Here is a 21,503-nt window from a genome sequence, read left to right as displayed (position 1 = left end):
TTCTTGCAAATCCCACTGCACGCTGCTGCTGCTTGTCCAGGGTCATGGGGAAGGAGATGAATTGATGTCTCCTTCTGAAAAGGGCATCGGTCACCTGGCGGATGCAGCAATGCACGGCGAACTGGGAGATGTTAGCGATGTCCCCAGCAGCGGATTGGAAGGAGCCGGTGGCATAGAAGTTGAGAGCCACCGTCACCTTCACTGCCACCGACAGAGACGTCCTGCGCATCAGCTGTGGCTGCAGATCTCTGTGAAGCAGCTGGCAGATGTCTGCAACCACCTCCCTTCTGAATCGCAGCCTCCTAACACACTTCGCGGCAGACATGGTCAGATAGGAGGACTGCTGGCGGTATACCCTGGGTGGGTAAGGCCTCAGTTGGCGACGCCTGTTGCCCCCTCTGCGTCTAGCCAGGGCTGCCACTCTCTCACGGCGTCTGTAAGCCCTTCTGGCATAAGGCTGAAAGTCAGCGTTGGCACCCAATGCAGCCCCCATTATATGCTGGCAAACACTGAGCTCTCAATGAAGGCAAAGATAATTGCTAAGCTCTGGCCTGAGCCAAAAATACCTGTCCTGGTGTTGGTCCAAACCAGTAAGCTCTCCTCCTTGGTCTCTCCCCAAAAAACCGTTGCACAAGAGTGAATGCTGCAAAATGGCTGGCCTTTATAGTGCAGGGTAAGTGCCCTTTAATTAGCGCTCCCCGCGGCCCGCCTCGGCTGTGTACCGTTCCACTTCACAGTCGTTAGGGCCGCCCGGCGCACAATGGGCCGGCGCGAATGAAGTTCCGGTTCGGGGCGCACAAAGGGCGTTGCACTAGGAAATGACGTCATGATCTGCGCGTGCAGCAGGGCGCACGCTAAGACTTTGCGCCGGCGCTAAATGTGTACTGAAGTTGGGGCGAGGCGCAGATCGCGCTGCGCCCGGGCGCTAAGCGCCTAGCGCTCGAGATCTACTCCTCCTAAGGCGCTAACGGCTGGCGCGCCCAACTGAATTTCTAGGCCTGTGTTTCCAAATGTAGTTATGCTGAATAACAGGACACAGACTACAGAAATAATTAAACAGGTCTTTAATGATTGAGGGTCAGGGCTGAACTGGGATACACTTTGCTCCGCAGAGTTTATATACCGGTGTGGTCACCACCGGTACTACAATGTACAGGAGCCATCAAAAAGTAGTCCATCACCTTAAGGTATCCTCTTAAGGTGGTACAGGTTACATACACTACAATTCCTCCCCTTTTAGCTTAACAGTGTACATCCCAAATTAAACATTACATGGATAACATATATACAATTTACGCACAAAACTGTTCAAAGATTCAGTCTCTGAGGAGGCCTCCTGATCCGGGCCGGATAACGCCTTTCAGGGGTCTCTGGTTCTCGTTGCTGGAGTGACTCATCCACTTGATCTCCTATGGATTGAACATCATCATGTACGTTAGAGTCTGAGGTAGATGCTACAGGCTCAATAAATTCTTCAACTGGTGTCTCTGCTGTAGACATGGGGTCGACCCTTGTTCTCGATTCCACAAGTTGGTCAGCATGACGTCGTATTACGTTCTCTCCAACGTCTACCGTGTACATCAAGGGTCCTTGTCGTGCACGAATTGTTCCAGGTTGCCATTTATCATCCCTATAGTCCCTGGCCAACACTGGTTGTCCTATTTCGAAACTACGAGTGGCCTTGTTATTTACATGCTGGAATTGCTTGTTTTCGACTTCCCTTCTCACACTGGGTTTTAACAAATCCAACCGGGACCGCAACCTTCTGTTATAGAACATTATGGCAGGGCTTTGATTTGTCACTGCATGCGTGGCGTTTCGATACGCCATCAGGAAATTGTCCACCTTGTGTTGTAGTGGAATATGGTCTTCACTCATGGCCTTTATCGCCTTTTTGAACGTTTGTACAAATCTCTCGGCCAACCCATTGGTAGCCGGATGATATGGGGCAGATGTATAGTGTTTCACCCCATTCTTTTTCATGAATTTCTGGAATTCTTCTGACACGAACTGTGGTCCGTTGTCTGAACATATTTGCTCCGGCAACCCATTCCTTGCAAATATGGTTCTTAGAACTGCGATCGTCTTCTCAGAGGTAGTGGTCGACATCTTAATCACTTCTGGCCATTTAGAATGTGCGTCTACTGCTATCAAAAACATGGAATCCATAAATTGACCTGCAAAGTCGATATGCACACGTTGCCATGGGGTTGAAGGCCATTCCCACGGATGCAGCGGTGCAACTGGAGGTGCATTTTGAACTTTTTGGCACCCTGAGCAGCTTTAAGTCAGATCCTCTATTTGTTTGTCGATACCTGGCCACCACACATAAGCCCTAGCAAGGCTTTTCATCTTGACTCCCCCCAGATGACCTTCGTGCAATTCTTTCAGAACTCTCTCCCTTAATTTAGGAGGAATAACCACCCTTGTTCCATATATCAATGTTCCTTGACATACGGACAGCTGTTCTCGTCTGGCCGAGAATGCTGGTAACAGTGGTTCGCCATGTGCTGGCCATCCCTTCACTGTCAAGTCGTAGACCCGAGACAGTGTCGGGTCATTTCGGGTCTCTCTCTCAATACCCGCATTGGTGACTGGTAAGCATTCGATGATGGTCGAGTGAAATATCTCGACAGGGTCAACTGCCGGTGCCTCTTCCGCTGTAGGTAGTGGCAGGTGTGACAGCCCATCAGCATTACCATGTTGCTTTGTACCTTTGAATTCAATATCATATTGATGTGCCCCTAGGAAAAGGGACCATCTCTGAAGCCTCTGCGCCGTCATTACCGAAACACCCTTCTTAGGGTTGAAAATGGAAACCAACGGCTGGTGATCTGTCAGCAGCGTAAACTTTTGGCCTTGCAGGTAATGGTTAAATTTCTTAACTCCCCACACGAGGCTGAGAGCCTCCCTATCTATCTGAGCATAGTTGCGCTCAGCGGAGATCAATGATCTGGACGCGAACGCAACTGGCCTTTCCGAGCCATCTGGAAACTTATGTGAGAGCACTGCTCCAATACCATATGGAGAAGCATCACAAGCTAAGCGAATAGGCAGCGTTGGGTTAAAGTGAGCCAACACTTCCTTAGAGGTGATCAGTGCCTTGCTCTTTTGAAAAGCCCGCTTACAATCATCGCTCCACTTCCATGGTATTCCCATTTGCAAAAGAGTGTTGAGCGGGTGTAACACCGTGGATAAATTTGGAAGAAACTTGTGGTAATAGTTAACCAACCCAAGGAACGACCTCAACTGGGATACATTTTCTGGTGCAGGAGCTTTTACAACAGCTTCGATCTTGTCAGGTGACTTATGGAGACCCTCCTGGTCAATGACGTGGCCGCAGTACGAGATTCGCTTTTGAAAGAACTCACATTTTTGGCGATTAACTCTGAGCCCATATTCTTTCAATCTGATGAGCACCTGCTCCAAATTCGCGAGGTGATCCTTATCGTTATCTCCTGTAATCAGGATGTCGTCCAGGTAGCATTGTGTGCCTGGGATTCCCTGCAATACCTGCTCCATGGCCCTTTGCCAAATCGCTGGAGCCGATGCCACTCCAAAAACCAGTCTATTATACCGATATAAGCCCTTATGTGTGTTGATCGTGAGATACTGGCATGACGCTTCATCAACTTCCATCTGTAGGTACGCCTGTGCCAGGTCTATCTTGGTGAAGTGTTTCCCGCCAGACAGCGAAGCGAAGATATCTTCAATCCGCGGAAGCGGATATTGCACCGTGTGAAGAACCGGATTAACAGTGATCTTGAAATTGCCACAGATGCGAACCTTCCCAGGTTCCTCCGGCTTGTTGCTCAACGCACGCTTCATGACAGGAACAATGGGTGTGGCCCATTCGCTCCAGTCCACCTTGGACAGTACCCCTGAACGTTCTAGCCCTTCCAGCTCTGCTTCCACAGCAGGTCGTATCGCATAAGGTACCGGTCTGGCTTTGAAAAATTTTGGGTTTGCATGTTCTTCAACCTTGATGGTTGCCGTAATTCCTTTCAGTGTTCCCAGTCCCTGTTGGAACACCTCCTTAGCATCGTCTAATATTTTGGACAGTCGTTTAGGTTTGACGTCGTCCTCCTTACAGGCATCTACAGTCAGTGCTTGAATGGAATGCCAGTCCACATTTATTCTCCGGATCCATTCCTGTCCCAGTAGTGGCGGACCTCCATCAGGTAACACATACAAGTCCATTTTCTGACTTTCTTTACCATTGTAGACCACATTTACTTTTATCTTTCCTTTGGGGTATACTATTTGCCCCGTGTATGTTTTCAATACAATCTCCGTATCCCTCAGGGGAATGTGCAAGAATAACCTTTTGTAATCTTGCTTATTCATGACCGTTAATGCCGATCCAGTGTCCAATTCCATCTTCACTTGGGCTCCTGCTATCCGAAGCATAGCCCAGATAGTTTGGTGGTCTGCTGTGTTACCCACATTATGTATTTTTAGACAACCCAGTTCCTTACTGCTGGAGTCTGAATCCATCTTCTGTTCATCCGAACTGTTCTCTATCACCTTGTGTACTTTTTTGCACTTCTCCTGCGGTGACTTTTTGCTGCTGGTCTTCTTTCCTGACCGGCATACTCTCGCTATGTGACCAAGTTTGCCACATTGCCTGCATTCTTTATCTTTGAACCAGCACTGGTTCTGGTCATGCGTTGTCCTTCCGCAACGATAGCACTTTACTGCGCCCAATGCCATTTCATTGGTGCTGAATTCCAATGTCCTTTGCTGTATCTCTGCAGCGCCTCGTGCTGCTGCCTCGTGCGATGCTGCAATGCTGAAAGCTTTGTCCAGCGTAAGGTCCTTTTCCTCTAGCAGTCGCTTCTGGGTTCCTTCCCTTAGGAGCCCACACTCAAACTTATCTCTCAGTGCGTCTGCTAGTCCTGTACCAAACTGGCAGTACTTTGATAACTTGCGCAGTTCGGTTAGGAATTCAGCGTTGCTTTCTTCTTTAATTTGAATTCTTTTGTAGAATTTAAATCGTTCCGCTATCAGCAGCGGCGTGGGGTTTAAATGCTCTTGCAGGATAGTAACAATATCCGCGAAACTCTTCCCTACCGGTTTATCTGGTGTTACAAGGTTCCTTAATAACCCGTACGTCTTTGCACCCATCGAGTTTAATAGGGTTAGTGCTTTCTTATCATCCGGTACCTCATTCGTTGTACAGTAAACTTCGATGCGTTCCACATAAGTGGCCCAATCTTCCACATTGTTATCAAAAGCAGTGATGTTACCCGTTTTTGGCATCCTTGCTGAGTTTCCTTTCCCTTCGGATATGATTATTTTATGTTATTTTATTTTTTATTTTTTTTCCAAGATGGCGGCTTTTCCCACGCTTGTCTTCTTCCCCCGCCGACTCAAAATGGCGATTCCCGCTCTGTTGCTGTTCACGCCTCCCAGCGGTCCTTTATTTTCCCCTGCGCTGCTGCTCTTGTTCCCCGCCGCTCCCGCGGTCCTTGCGGTCATAAACGCTTTTCTGGCTGCTGCGCATCTCTGCCCCGATTGCAGTCTGGCCCCTGACACCGGCTGCGGTCGTGTTCTCCGCCCTTTTCGTCGCTTTCCCTCCCCTTCTCTCACTGACAACTCGGCCGACTTCCCCCCCGTGCCGCTCGATTGGGCTTACCCGCCGCTGTCGTCGAAGGGATATTCACTGATGTTTGACTCCGTGGCCAGAAACCAACCCGGGTTCCCGATGGCCTCCCGTGCGATGCAGTGCCCAGCAGGATGTTGAGGGTGGATGTCCTTGTTCGACGCCCGTTTCAGAGGACGAAGCTTCCTTTGCTGCAACTGCCGCTAGGTAAGATCAGACTCGTCGCCACTGTTGAGTCTGTGTTTCCAAATGTAGTTATGCTGAATAACAGGACACAGACTACAGAAATAATTAAACAGGTCTTTAGTGATTGAGGGTCAGGGCTGAACTGGGATACACTTTGCTCCGCAGGGTTTATATACCGGTGTAGTCACCACCGGTACTACAATGTACAGGAGCCATCAAAAAGTAGTCCATCACCTTAAGGTATCCTCTTAAGGTGGTACAGGTTACATACACTACAGCTCTGACTGGGGTCTTGTACTTGCTGGGAAAAAGGGGGAGAGAGTAAAAAGAGATAAGATGGATTCCAATGGCGGAACCTTCAAAATGTAAAAACAAGGATGAAGTAATGAGACCCGCTTTTAGGGAGGGCTTTCATCCAAGCACCAAGACAAAGAACTTAAGCTGTCATTGGTTGATGAAGTTATGGAGGAACCTCTATAGATTAAATGGTCTTGTCAATAACTTGGCCTCAGGCCCACCCCTAAAAAGAGAATAAAAAGTGACATCCCAAGGGCTTGCACACAGACGGTGGAAGGGAGAGCCGAACAGCTGATCGAATGCTCTTTTAAGAGTGATCCCATGTGTACAGATAACTGTAGCTGTAGTAAAGGTGGCTGCTTTACGGTAGCTGTAGTAAAGACAGCTGCTTGACGGCAGTCGTATAAATAGGAAGCCATCTTGGCCATGCGGCAGTACTGTTCGAGCTGGCACTGACTCAAGACCTAATAAAGAGTACTCAATGATATCTACTCGTAAGCCTTTTAATACTAAGATATAAGATAACATTACATGGTACCAGGATTTATTGAACGCACGATACGGGCATACCACAACAATGGAAGGGATAAAACCACCGACTAGCCTGCAACTTGAAGGAAATCTGGACGAAAATTGGCGCGAATTCAAACAACGCTTTCTTCTCTACCTCACAGCGATCAACGCCATGACTAGCTCTGGAACACGTAAGGTGGCTTTGTTGCTAACAGTGGCTGGCTCGCAGGCAATCAAGCTGTATAATACATTAATGTTTGCAGCTGAAGGTGACAAAAATGATCTGGACAAGGTGATAGATTTGTTCGATAAATACTGCACACTTAAAAAGAATGAAACGTTCGAGAGATTTGTTTTTCGCTCCCGCGTGCAAAAGCAAGGAGAATCCTTTGATGTTTTTCTGACGGACTTGAAAACAAAAGCACAAACATGTAACTTTGGAGACTTGAAGGAATCGATGATACGCGATCAGGTCGTTTTCGGAATACTTGACAAGAAGGTGAGGGAGAGAATGCTTAGGGACAATGACTTAACTTTGGATGCTGCAGTAAAAATATGTCATGCTAGTGAACTCTCAGCCATGCACACGCAAACATTCGATGGGAGAACTACAGCAATGGGCGTGAGAGCGCTGAGACTGGACAACCTACCAGTGGATGTAGTACACAGAAGGGACACAAGAGGGTGCACAGAGTTCAGGACTATGACACCATACGATTGCAGATGGTGCGGCAATAGACACGTGGCAAGACAATGTCTGGTTTATGGGAAGAACTGCGCAAAATGTAAAGGCAGGAATCACTTTGCTAAAATGTGCTTTTGGGAAGAGAAAACCAAAGGTAAAAAGACAGTGCATGCTATTGAGACTGAAGACATGGAATTGGAGACTTTGTATGTTGGAATGGTGCAAAATGACTTAAAACAGGGTAAAGATATGGAAAAGGAAGTACATTCCGTAGGACTAAAGACTGAAGTTTGGATAGCCCCCTTGCTGGTAAATGGCACCATTGTTCCCTTCAAGCTAGATACAGGTGCTAAGGCAAACCTCATAAGCTGGAGTGATGCACGGAATCTCAAAGTGAGACCAAAAATACTGAACAAGACAGTGGCTTTGAAGGCGTACAATGGACAAAGTATTGAAACAAAAGGAACGTGTAGGCTGAATGTTAAGGTAAAAAATCACATTCGCCCATTGACGTTTGTTATAGTGCCTGAAGGACATGAGTCACTGTTGGGGGATAAGGCATGTGTGGATTTGGGCTTGGTAAAACGAGTCTATACTATTAATGAACTGAACTGTGTGCAGAGTGCCCCCCAAGACAGTACAAATATAAAGCATGATGCTATAACACACAAGTACGCAGATGTATTTCAGGGTTTCGGAGCACTGCCCTTTACATACTCCATCAAACTGAGAGATGACGCACAACCTGTGATTCACGCATCCAGGAGAGTTCCGGTGGCCCTCCGTGAGAAACTGCGGAAAGAGCTAGACCGCATGGAGGGACTAGGTGTGATAAAGAAGACTGAGGAACCGACTGACTGGGTAAATTCCATGGTTTGCGTCAATTCAAAAAAGACTGATAAATTGCATGTCTGCATGGATCCCAAGGACCTTAACGCTAATATAAAAAGAGAGCACTATCAAATCCCTAAGAGAGAGGAAATAGTCAGCGAAATGACAGGAGCAAAATTCTTCTCCAAGATGGACGCCTCGCATGGATTCTGGCAGCTGAAACTTGATGAAGAGAGTGCTAAGCTGTGCACCTTTAACACCCCGTTTGGTTGATACTCTTACCAGCGCCTGCCCTTCGGCATTAGCTCCGCCCCAGAAATCTTCCACAAAGCAATGGAGCAAATCATCGAGGGCCTGGATGGTGTGCGGGTGTACGTGGATGATCTGGTAGTATGGGGCTCCACTCAGGGAGAGCACGACACCAGACTGGAAAAAACACTTCAGAGGATACGGCAGTATGGACTCAAACTAAATAAAGACAAATGTCAGTTCAGCGTCAATGAAATCACATTCCTCGGGGACAAGATTTCTGCAGAAGGGATTCAGCCAGACAAGTCAAAGGTAAAGGCCATACATGACATGAAAAAACCAAAGGACAAGAAAGGGGTTCAGCGGGCCCTTGGCATGGTTAATTACCTAGGGAAATTCATTCCAAATCTGGCAGTGAAAACCGCTCACTTGAGAAAACTGCTGCACCAAGAGACCGAGTTCCAATGGGGACATGAACATGAGAATGAATGGAAGGGGCTGCTACACATTCTAGCAAGTGAACCCCTACTGAAGTTCTTCTGCCCTGAAAAGAGGACAAAAGTGTCCACAGATGCCTCTAAGGATGGATTAGGGGCTATCCTTCTACAGGAAGATGAAGGAGAATGGCGACCAGTGGCATATACGTCACGCTCCATGACGGCTACAGAGTGCCGGTATGCGCAAATAGAGGAGTGCCTGGGCTTGCCATTTGGGTGTGAAAAATTTCATACCTACATCTATGGACTTCCCAAGGTTATCCTAGAAACTGACCATAAGCCACTGCTAGGGATCGCAAAAAAGAATCTGTGTGACATGTCATCACGGATACAGCGCCTAATGATGAGACTACAATGTTATGATTTTGAGCTCACATATGTGCCAGGGACACAAATGTTCATAGCAGATACACTATCCAGGGCTGCACCTCGTGCCACACAAAACAGTGAAACAGAAGAGGATGTGGCCCTTCATGTGGATATGGTCTATGCAGCATTGCACGCCTCACAGGAACAACTATCAAAGATAGCCACAGAGACATCAAAGGACCCTGTTCTGAGGAAAGTGATGAGAAATCTTCAAGAGGGTTGGAAGAAAGGGTCATGTAAACAATATCATCATATTCAGTCTGAGCTTTCTGTGGTCAATGGACTACTGCTTAAGTGTGACAGGATTGTAGTGCCCATCTCTATGCGACGAGAAATGCTTCACAGGATACATGAAGGGCACCTGGGTGTGGAAAAGTCAAAAAGGAGAGCACGTGAGGCACTCTACTGGCCAAACATGAACTCTGATATTGACCAGATGATCAGTGAGTGTGCTACATGTCAGGAGTATCACTACAAGCAAACAAAAGAGCCCCTCATTACCACAGAGCTCCCATCACAACCCTGGGAAAAGGTAGGAACTGATATTTTTCACTACGAAGGAAAAGACTATTTGTTAGTTATTGATTATTACTCTAATTATCCTGAGATTGCTCTCCTACCCAGCACCACATCAAGAGCTGTGATAACTCACCTGAAGTCAATCTTTTCCAGGCAGGGCATCCCTCTAACTCTGGTCTCTGATAATGGCTCTCCCTATGCCAGTCATGAGTTTCAGTCGTTTGCGACAGAGTATGAGTTTAAGCATGTAACCTCCAGCCCGCTCTATCCTCAAGCCAATGGAAAAGCGGAGAAGGGGGTACAGATTGTGAAAAGACTATTAAAGAAAGCAGCACACAGCAACACTGACCCATATCTGGCCATGATGTCGTACAGGGCGGCCCCACTGGAAAGTGGCAAGTCTCCAGCTGAGCTCTTACTGGGTCGCAAAATCCGTACTCGACTTCCCAGGCATGTCACACCTGATCACAGAGATGAGGTATGGGCAGACAAGGCCCGGAAACTTCAGCGGAAACAAAAAACGCTCCATGACCGCACAGCCACTGCACTATTGCCTCTACAGGAGAAGGATGTAGTTCGCATTGAAGGGCCTGGGTCATGGAATCAAAGAGCCACCGTTCTACAACAGGTCGCCCCCAGGTCATACAGTGTCATGACAGAAAATGGCAATGTGTATCGCAGAAACAGGAGGCACCTACTGAAAACCACCGAGACCTATCAGCCGCAGGAGGACAGAGAGGATGAGCTGATGATGGAAATCTGACAGAGTGACGAGGAGACGAGGGCAGTGCCACAAAGTGATGAAGTACACAGGGGTGACAATGAGACAAGGGATCCGTGTGGTACAGAAATGAACACAACTGGGTTGGCCCAGCAAATACCCGCTCAGCTACGCAGGTCACAGCGTACCAGAAAGCCTGTCATTAGACTCAACCTGTAGACAAGGGAAAGACTGTAAACAGCTAATGGACTTCTGGGTGTGGGTAGTGTTTATATGTACCGGCAGTTATTGCAAGGTATAGTTACACTGACTGATTTTATATGTTGTTAATATGTGTTCTATGTGTTGTTATGTTATGGTGTTTACTGTTTATGTCATCGTTGAGGGGTAAAGATGTACAGATAACTGTAGCTGTAGTAAAGACAGCTGCTTTACGGTAGCTGTAGTAAAGACAGCTGCTTGACGGCAGTCGTACAAATAGGAAGCCATCTTGGCCATGCGGCAGTAATGCACGAGCTGGCACTGACTCAAGACCTAATAAAGAGTACTCAACGATATCTACTCATAAGCCTCTTAATACTAAGATATAAGATAACATTACACCATGCTCACCATCGAAGGCCCTAGAGAGTGAAAGAGAGAGAGAGAGAGAGAGGCCAGAAGCCAGAGAACTGTTCACGCATGCCAACCATCTGATTGATCGGGTCCGGTACAAGCTGCTTGTCACGGTTGTATGTTTTTGCTGTATTACTAGTGAGTTATATTCCATCCTAAACTTTGATTAAACACAATATACCCACCATATTGGTTTGCACTCGATCCTGTTTACCAGAGATATGTGAATCTCTACACTTCTGAGAGAAGAAATTCCTCTTCGCTCAGAGTGTCATGAATCTTTGGAATTCTCGACCCCAGAGAGCTGTGGAGGCTAAGTTTATATGAAACTCCAATAAGTATGAATGGGGATTCCCCTTCTTTTATTGGTTGGGCCGACCCACGTGATCCCAGGGGCGCTTGCGAACAGCATGCACCCCTGGAATACGTGGGCCTCTACCTGCGGCTACTCGGAGAGGCCCAGGAGCGCGAATCTCCGTGCCTCCCGGACCACCAGGTAAATTCGTAGATTTTTTACAGGTCGGAGGCATCCGCCTGTGGGAAACCTCCAACCGCAAATTTTGGGCCATTAATACTATCACCTGATCTTTTTCTAGTTTTCCTAAAATTCCAGGTTTATTTATCTCTTGATCTTGCCTGGGCTACAGTGAAGTCTTTGTATTTTTACAATATGATACCCCTCTAGCTGGATTTGTATTTTTCGTTAAACTATTTTTTTGTATTAATCCTAGCATTGGGTAAAAAGACAAGTTGACAGCTTTCCTGCTCTGTGCTGCCTATTGACTCCTTTGCTTCTGTTAATTTACCATCTTGCTTAACCTCTGTAAAACTTTCTAACTCCAATACTCAACTGCATGTTACCTGTTTGATCATTTTGATTTTCCCCTCCCCTTGCCTTGCTAGTTTAAACCTACTCCACTGCTCTAATCACCTTCTTAGGAAGACTATTGATACTGATTTAGTTTGGGTGAAGCCTATCCCATTGCTCCTGTGCTCCCGGAATCTAAAATGTTCCTTTGTACACTACCTCAGAAGCCACGTATTGATGTCTAATCTGCTTCTCCCTAACTGACTTAGTATGTGGCACCAGGCGTCATTTTGAAATTATTACTCTTGAGGTATTATTCGAGTATTTAACTCCTCAAATTCATTTACAAGGCCTCCACTCTACTGTTTCTTATGCCATTTTTCCATCTAATAATGACATCCGGGTCTCCCTTGCCAGAAGTTTTATCACATGCTCCATTGTGTCCCTTACCCTGGCACCAGGGAGGCAACATTTTTCCTCAACCGAGGATTCCCCTCTACCTTGGTTGACATGGCCCTCGACTGTGTCCATTCCATTTCCCGCACTTCTGCTCTCACCCCTTCCCCTCCCTCCCAGAACCACGATAGGGTTTCCCTTGTCCTCACCTTCCACCCCACGAGCCTCCAAATTCGGATCATCCTCCACCATTTCCACCACCTCCAGTGTGATCCTACCACCGAACACAACTTCCCCTCCCCTCCCCTTTCAGTATTCTGAAGGGACCATTCCCTCGGCGACACCCTGGTCCACTCCTCAATCACCCCCAACACCCCCTCCCCTTTCCACAGCACCTTCCTGCACAAGCGCAGGAGATGCAACACCTGCCCTTTTACCACCTCCCTTTCCACAGTCAAGGGCCCTAAACACTCCTTCCAGGTGAAACAGCGATTTACTTGTACTACTTTCAATTTCGTATACTGTATTCGCTGCTCACGATGCGGTCTCCTCTACATTGGGGAGGCCAAACGCAAATTGGGTGACCACTTTGTGGAACACCTCCATTCAGTCCGCAAGCGTGACCCTGAGCTTCCGGTTGCCTGTCACTTTAATCTCCGCTCACTCCCACTCTCACCTCTCTGTCCTCGGCCTCTTACACTGATCCAATGAAGCTCAACATAAGCTTGAGGAACAGCACCTCATCTTTCGATTAGGCACTTTATAGCCTTCTGAACTCAACATTGAGTTCAACTATTTCAGATCATAGCCTCTGCCCCCATTTTTTCAGACGAAAACTTGATTATTCTGCAATTTCCATTTACATCTCTTCTAGACCCATCTACTATTTCTTTACTTGTCCCATTACCATCTCCTTTTGCCTTGTACAATCATAACTTTTGTCATTTAATCTCTCTTCCCTTCCACCCTATCACAGATCTTCCCTTTTGTTATTTCCTCCCCTCCCCCTTTCCCTGCCTCTGCATTTGTTTAAAACCTGTTATATCGCTTACTATTTCCAGTTCTGATGAAAGGTCATCAACCTGAAACATTGGCCGGAATTTTCTGGGATCCGTGTGGGCGCGATCGGAGGCGGGTCAGGTGGGAAATTTGAAATAAGTTGCAGCGGGTTGGGAACCTGCCATCATCACGCCCCCACACACCTTTCCCTCGGGTGATTTGCCAGTGCGGCACTGATCCAACCGACAGAAGCATGCGACCTAATTCAAATCATTACCACCTTGTTGTCAGACCTTTAAGAGCATTTTTCAGCCTACCTTTTGAATTTCCCTGGCTGTCCACAGGATTCACGCAGCTCGGAAACCACATCTGTCAGCATAAGGTGGGAGTTGAGTGGCCATTGCTCCAGCTGATTAGATGGAAGCATGAAATGTACTATAAAAGCTCCCACCTCACAGCTGATCACTTTCCTCAGGCAGAAGCTATTGCTGACTGCATTCCCAGCACACATTTAGCTTTCTACAGGCTGCAAGTGTTTCCAGCAAAGTCACCATCCAGTCTCACCTATTACTCCATTGACAGATGGCTTCTCTCATCTCTAGTTGACCTGCCATCTATTCCATCAACATGGGTGCTGTTTATACTGTCTCACCTTAGTCCTTAGAATAGGACCACGATGAGCTACAACACCAGCAGCACCAGGCACACCAGCAGCACCAACAACAACACCACCGACCTTCTTCTCAACCACCTGATGCTGCACAGGACAGAGGGCATCAGCGCAGGGCTGCACGGCGCTGGAGGCAATACCTCCAACACAGGGTATACAAGCAGAGGATGAGCTTTCTCAACCTGACTGAGCAGCAGTGCCAAAGGAGGCTCAGGCTATCGCGCCAGGTCTTTGCAGACATTTGCACATTGCTCGAGCAAGAACTGCCACCCAGAGGAGCAGGTGGACACTCCTTACCAGTGGCTGTCAAAGTCATCAGCGCCCTCAACTTCTTCACCTCAGGCTCCTTCCAGGGATCTGCAGCAGACGTTTGTGGCATCTTGCAGTCAGCCGCCCACAGATGCATCACACAGGTCACCGATGATCCCTTTGACAAGTCAGCCAATTATATCAACTTTGCCACTGATGAAGCCAGTGTTACTGAGCGGGCGCTCGGCTTTGACACTCTGGCTGGCTTCCCATGGGTGCAGGGCGTCATCGACTGCACAAATGTGGCCATCAGGGCACCCCATCATCACCCAGGAGTCTTTGTCAACCACAAGGGCTTCCACTCCCTCAATGTGCAGCTGGTCTGAACCCATAGGAAGATCATCATGCCAAATTCCCTGGTAGCTGCCATAACTCTTTCGGCCTTCACCAGTTCACCCTCCCTCAGTTCTTCGCTCCTCCAAACAGACTTTCTGGATAGCTGCTTGGAGACAAGGGCTATGCACTGAAGACGTGGCTCATGACACCTTTGAGGAGACCAAATACTGAGGCCCAGGAGAGATATAATGAAAGCCACATTTCCACCAGATGTGTCATAGAACAGACAATAGGCATTCTCAAAATGTACTTCAAATGCTTGGCAGATCTGGAGGAGCCTTTCAGTACGCACCAGCCAGGGTCTCCAGAATCGTCGTGGTCTGCTGTGCCCTGCAGAACATAGCGCAGCAGCGAGGATAAGAGATTCATGAAGAGCAAGGCACAGAGCGCACAGCCTCTTCAGAGGAGGAGGAGCAGACGGAGGAGGAGGAGCATCAGCTGGAAGATGAGGAGGAGCAGGAGCTGGAGGAATCTGCGGGCCACATCCCACAAGCACTCAAGCACATTGCTGCCCGGGAGGCCAGGGATGGCCTCATCATGGCCAGATTTACTTAACTTTACGCAGTATACCCATATGGCTGTCACATGCTGCGCCAGTTTGGCACCACCCCACAGCAACACCATAAAGGATCCCTACAATGACCAAGCCATTCCTTTCACACTGACCACCATTGCTGGAGGTACCGCTATGTCTCACCATTCACTGCAACTCACTAAGCCACTTTCAGAGGTGCACACACATTTGTCCAAGACCAGAAGGTGGTGAAAATAAAGATTTTTATGGTTGGCATTACATTAATGGAAACTTGACATTAACATTGAATAAAACACCCAAGTGGCTATGCTTACGAATCTACTTGTGTGTCAAATTTCTCTTACGCATGCTTCTACGAGGTGATACCGCTGTGGCCTCAGCAGAGGTAGAGGCCGCCTGTTAACTTCCCTGCTGCGACTGCTTAGACACTCTTAGCAGACGTTCTTTGGGTTTTGGAGCCTGTGCTGGCAGGGGCAGACTTGGCCATCGCCTTCCGAGGAGGCATCTGGGGTTCTGACTGAGGGGTGGCAACGGGGGCGAAGTGTAAGCGCTTTGAGAGGAGCCCACACTTCCATGTCCCCTCTCACTGTCATCCCTCTCATGGGCCACTCGCACTTCCCTGCTAGCAAGGAGCTGGAGAGCACCTTGATGCACATCAGTGGGGCCACGAGGACCCACGTCTACGTTGACATCCTTCCTAGACAGGAGGCCTATGACTGTCTGCCATCTATTCTTCATAGAGATCATGTGCTCCTGTGAGTGGCGCATTAGCTGCTCCATGCAGGTGGCCATCCTATCCATGGAAGAGCCTACAGTCACCTTTGCCTGTGACACGGTGATGCTCATGTTGGAGATAGACTCCTCCATTCTCTGAACATTTGCAGACATCGCAGTCGCAAAACCTGTCAGAGCCTCCTTCACTTCTTGCTGCACCTCGAGGATCACCCTCTTTCTCGATGGCCCCCAAGGCTCAGTGTCTGCATGTAGCTGAGCAGAGTGGGAGCATCCTGCACCCTCCGGCGAGGAGTCTCCACTGCTGTCCCTGTCTCCACCATCTGCTCTTGCTCACTTGTGACTTGTGACAAATCTGGTGACATCACTACTCTATCTCGCGTGGGACCCACCAAGGTGTGCATCTCTGCGCTGGTGCTGGGTGCGCTTATGTCTGGTGACGCTGCACCCTCAGAGGCTGGAGGCTGCTCTGAGGAGTCATCTTCCTCTTCCTCCTGGACAGTGGGTGGAGCGGGGGGGCTCTTGATGGACCTGTGGGAGAGTAAAGAGATGAGTTCGATATGCCATATGATGAATGGGTACAGATCCCATTATGCACATGATGACCATTCAGTGGCTGATGACATCAGTCCCCATTTGAGTGACTGATGTATGCCATGTACCTGTATGATATGTAATTCTGTCACCAGGTTGCTGAGATGTCCCCCTCTCTCCATCTCCCACCTCCAGCTGCTTGGCCACTTCTGATACTTACAGCGCAGCCTCCTCTGTTGTTGTGAGTGTAGCAAATGATGGAGGCCCAACTCCAGTTCTCTCCCTCTCCCTCTTATTGTGTGCTCTCTTTTTCTGCAAGGAGGAAAAGAAGCAAAGGTTGAGTGAGAGTGATGGAATGAGTGTAAGGAATGGATGGGTTACATCTTTAGAAGAGACTATGATGGAGTGGGGTGGCAATGCCAAGTGGCCTCCTTGCATGTTGTTAGTTGGTATAATTGCAGTAGGATGAGGGTGAGTGTGGCTAGTAAGATGGGGATGTGATAATGTAGATAGAGAGAGAGGAATGGGTGGACGTGCAAGGTATGGTTGTGAGTAAGGATGTGCAGGAGTAGGGTTGGGAGGGCAGAGTGATGGGAATGTGATGAGAGGCACAGCAGGATGAAGTTGAGTGTGGCTTTGTACTCACCTTTCCTGATCAAATGAGATCATTGAAATGTTTCCAGCACTGCACCCAGGGCCTCCTGAACACAACCCTGCTGTTGACCTCCTCTGCAATTTGGAGCCAGGCTCTTTTTGTCTCCTGGGGAGGTCTCCTCCGCCCTTTCGAAGGGAAGAGGACCTCCCTGCGTGCTCTGACTCCCTCCACAAGCATATGGAGGGAGTCATCGGAGAACCTGGGTGCAGCCCTCTGCCTCTGTGCAGTCATGTCTCCAAGTGTTTGGCACAATCAAAGCCTCCAATGCAGTGACTGCACACTCCTAGATGAACCTTCAAAATTAATGTGGCCATGGCTCCTTTAAATATCACGGCTGAAAACGAGTCATTGATGACGTCATCAGACTTGCACCATTTAATGGGGCTGGGTAACGCGCAGGGCAGGCTTAATAGGCCCCATTAGCACAAAGTCGATTTCTGCAGCGGGGTAGAAGCAAGAACGGGGTCGCAACACGCCACGCCAACCGCCCGCACCCGAATCAGCCAGGTAAAGAAAATTCTGGCCGTTAACCCTGTTTCTCTTTCCACAAATGCTGCCTGACCTGCTAAGTATTTCCACCTTTTTCTGTTTATATTTCAGATTTCCAGCATCTGCAGAATTTTGTTTTTGAACATATTTCACTTTCTTTCTGTCTGAGGGGTGGCTTTCTTATGGAATTTACATTTAAGAAACTCATTCTCTTCAAATATGTTATGCAGTATTTCCAGTTATTACTCAAATACATTGATTTTGAGTGTTGTCATCTCCATTCACTTTATACAAACAAATAGAAACAATATACAGAGCAAACACATTTAATCTTAATTTTCTGCCTTAGAAGAGGTATTAGGTACATGGAAATCAATATTGATGTCAGGCTAAAAATGACTGAAGTCTGTTTGGCACCAATAATTTTCTCAGTTATATTCTCTGTATCTATTTCTGGTGAACTTTAAGAGACTTGGCAATATTCTTTTCAATTTAATCCTTGCAGAGCAGTATTTTTAAATGTTCAGACCAATTAATAAGCTCAAACAGTGCACTATTTTCACAACACAGATCCAACAGTTAGATCACTTTAACTCAGTTTTTTTACAAAGAATACATATTTATTTTACACCTACAATATAACATATAATATATTAGAGTCTTATCTTCAAGAGTCATGGGGGAAAAATGTGGGTACTTTGCATCTCCTGTTAGCGCTAACGGGGCGCAAAACAACTAGCGCCCAGGCGCGGTGCCGCCAACAACTCCCGCAAAATTCAGCGGGAGGTTAGCGGCGGCGCTAACCGTTAGCACCCCGCGGCGCTGCGCCACTGGCACTGACGTCATCACCGTGCGCAGCACCCCACTCGTGCCCCGGCTGCGATCTTCAGTAGCACCCCCTGACTTACTGCCAGACGCTATGTCTGACGGCGTCAGAGGGGGCCTACCTGCGGCTGGGGCGGCGCTATTTAAAGGCGAGTTGCCGGGTGGCCATTTTTGTTGCTGGCCGCCTGCCAGCACCTGCCTCCGCTCCCGTCCCCGGCCTCCTGACCTGCCCCCCCCCGTCCCACGGAGTGCCAGCTGCGCTCCATGAGCCTGGCACTTCTCTTGAGTGCCGGATTCTTTTGCCAGCACTCCGATCCCGGGTGGCCCAGCTGGGCCCTGGGTCGCGCTGCGTAAGGCCCCTCTCCTTTAAGAAGTGCCCCACATAGTGCCGCAGTATTCCCTCGCAGCACCCCAAGAGGGAGGCAGGGCGCCTCCAGTAGTGCCCCACTTCCCTCTTGGGGCACTACCACTCAATTTTGGCCGTGGGGGCGTGACTCAAATTCTCCCCCATAGAGTCATACGAATATCCACTACAATCAATTAATGTAATTAAACAATAATTCAATCTCTGTAGAGACTTACATTATCGCCCTCTGTATGGCTCTCTTGCAAGCACATGCATTTGTATGGATTAGCTGTAGTGTCACACTGATCAGCATGACCATGGCAGTTACACCTGCAGACAAGGAGAAAATAAAGTAATTGTCGAAATAATGAAACATGTACATTGTTATTTTATTTACAGACAATCTAGAATGTGCTGGAACTCAGTAATCTGGCATTTAAAGCTTACTTGAGTAGCATGGCTTCACAGGATCACAAAATAATTTCAGCCCATCTAATTCATCCATCCAGCACAGCCCTAGATTCCCCCTCCCTATTCCTTACAGTATCCAATTGGTTCTTAAATAATTCCAGGGCTTTTACCACTACATCTCCATCTGGAGGTCTATTCCATGTGATGATAACTCTTTGTGTAATGAACTTCCTGCTGTTAGACCTAAATTTGTCTCTTACTAGTTTGAATAATCTATGACCCATTGTGATTTATTTTTCAGAGTTACCTTTTCCGTACCATTTATTATCTTATATACCTCTGTAAGATCACTTCTCATATGCCTATTTTCAAGTCTCTCCAGTCTTTCCTCTTATCTCAAACCTGCAACACTAGGGATCAGTCCCTCTTTTGTCTCAGTGAGCAGAACTGGATATAGTACTCATTTCCTGTGGCATAGCTCACAGGCAGTCTGAGGTTGGAGTGCAATTGTGATCATGAGATAATTATGAATGAGGGAAGCCATCAAGTTCATCTTGGTTCGTCCTTCCAGAAAGATCTCAAGGTTCCCTGATTGCAGCATCAAATTGTTTCTTAAATGAATCTAGGGGGGAAAAATTTGGTAACATTGCCAGGGCAGTAAGTTTAGCGCCCAGCGCTAATTAGCGCCCCATAATGCGATATTGGCTTTAGCGCTCTAAGAATGAAGTGGAGAGCTAAATCAAGTGCTAACACTTAACTTAGGGCGTTAACGAGCCGGTAGCACCAGGCCGCTAATGAAGCGGCCTCGGAGGCTCTTTCCCTGGATTAAAGGGAAGGGGCCAATGGTTACTCCAGCATCAGGTAAGGCTGGGGATGGGTGGGCAATGGCACCCGTAGGCCCCGACGAGCAGCCCCAAGCATCCAATAGAGTGCAGGGCTGCCCCATCAGTGGCACCAAAAGTGGCAAAAGGCCGTATCCGGGGCGCTAATCAAAGGTCGGCCTACCTGACAGCCGATGCTTTTAATTGGTGCCCCCCCGACCCGCCAGGCAATGCTGCTCCAGCAGTTGCTGTTAGCGCCCGGCAAAAGTGGAGGGAGTGCTACTCAACATCCTAATTTTACCATTTACCAACTTGAACCTATGTTCGCTTGTCCTGGAGTCACAATGTAGTTTAAAGTAGTTTTGCTGATTAATGTTTTTCATACCATTAACTTTCTTAAGATCACTGCTCAGATGCCTCCCTTCAAGGCAGACTGTCCAAGTTTATCCAGTCTTTTCTCACAGTTCAGTTTACTTTCTACACTTTGGAGGTTTACTGAATCACATCAGGATTGGTGGCATTTTAGCTGCCTTAGATTGGACCTCGGACGAGGAACAATATGACCAGCACCAGCACCAAGAGCAGCAGCCTGATCTTGCGAGACCTGAAGCTGGACAGCAGAGAAGGGAGCAGCAGAGAGAGGAGCAGCAGAGGAGTGCAGGCAGAGGCTGAGTTTCCTTGACATGTCTGAACAACAACAAGAATAACCTGCATTTAACGTAGCAAAACATCCCAAAGCGCTTAAGAAGAGAGTTATCACAAAAACTTGACACCGTGCCACAGAAGGAGCTATCAGGACAGAGGTAGGTTTTAAGGAGCATCTTAAAGGCTGTGAGAGAGATAGAGATGGAGAGGTGCAGAGAGGGAATTCCAGAGTTTAGGGCCTACGTAGCTGAAAGCACAGCCGCCAATGGTGGAGCGGTTAAAATCAGGGATGTACAAGATGCCAGAATTGGAGGACACAGAGATCTCGAAGGCTTGTAGGGCTGGAGGAGGTTACAGAGATAGGGAGGGGCAAGGCCATGGAGGGATTTGAAAATAAGGATTGTTGTGTATGTACCTTTAAGAGAATAACTGGTCTCAGACTGCAGTACCGGCAGTGACCACCCCTGTATAAAAGGCGCTAGAGAGCCTCTGTTGTTTAGATTCGTTATGGACTTCCACCAGTAAACATCTGTTTGTTTTCACTCCTGCTAGTCCGTGTCTAAGTCATTCACGGACTTAACATTGGCGACGAGTAAAGAAATGAACTTACCTGCAACTCAGCAGCAGCTCCGACGACGTTGTTGAAGGTCGGAGCCAGAAAAAAAAAAGAGGCCATTGAAACTCGAGAAATGGGCGTCGACCGTCAATCATCAGGTTCAAGGCTTTGCAGGAGCGACTTTCCAGAGCCAGGCTGGGTTCCTCGGTCCGTGGTTTCCCAGCTAATCGGGCTGGTGGCAGGTAGTGCTCTGATCCTTCCTGGGCTGCAACGGGGCCGGGTAGCGAGTCGGGAAGCAAGGAGAGAGAGAGAGGGTGGAGCATACAGGGCGCGGCTGGTGTTTCGAAGC

General features: G+C 48.1%; 1 protein-coding gene across 6 annotated transcripts in view; it reads right to left on the bottom strand.

Moving 5' to 3' along the window:
- Positions 1 to 21,503, bottom strand: part of ush2a (Usher syndrome 2A (autosomal recessive, mild)) — a 1,396,947-nt gene that overhangs the window by 1,164,910 nt on the left and 210,534 nt on the right. For all 6 annotated transcript variants that reach the window (XM_085981146.1, XM_085981156.1, XM_085981149.1 and 3 more), the window contains one exon: positions 18,958 to 19,051. In XM_085981146.1, coding sequence (XP_085837272.1) covers positions 18,958 to 19,051 — 94 coding nt within the window. The remainder of the gene's footprint in view (positions 1 to 18,957; positions 19,052 to 21,503) is intronic.

The sequence above is a fragment of the Somniosus microcephalus genome, chromosome 3 (assembly GCF_052327205.1).
Source record: "Somniosus microcephalus isolate GS21.2 chromosome 3, FLI_Smic_1.0, whole genome shotgun sequence".
Lineage (NCBI taxonomy): Eukaryota > Metazoa > Chordata > Chondrichthyes > Squaliformes > Somniosidae > Somniosus > Somniosus microcephalus.
This window is presented reverse-complemented; position numbering and strand designations above follow the sequence as displayed.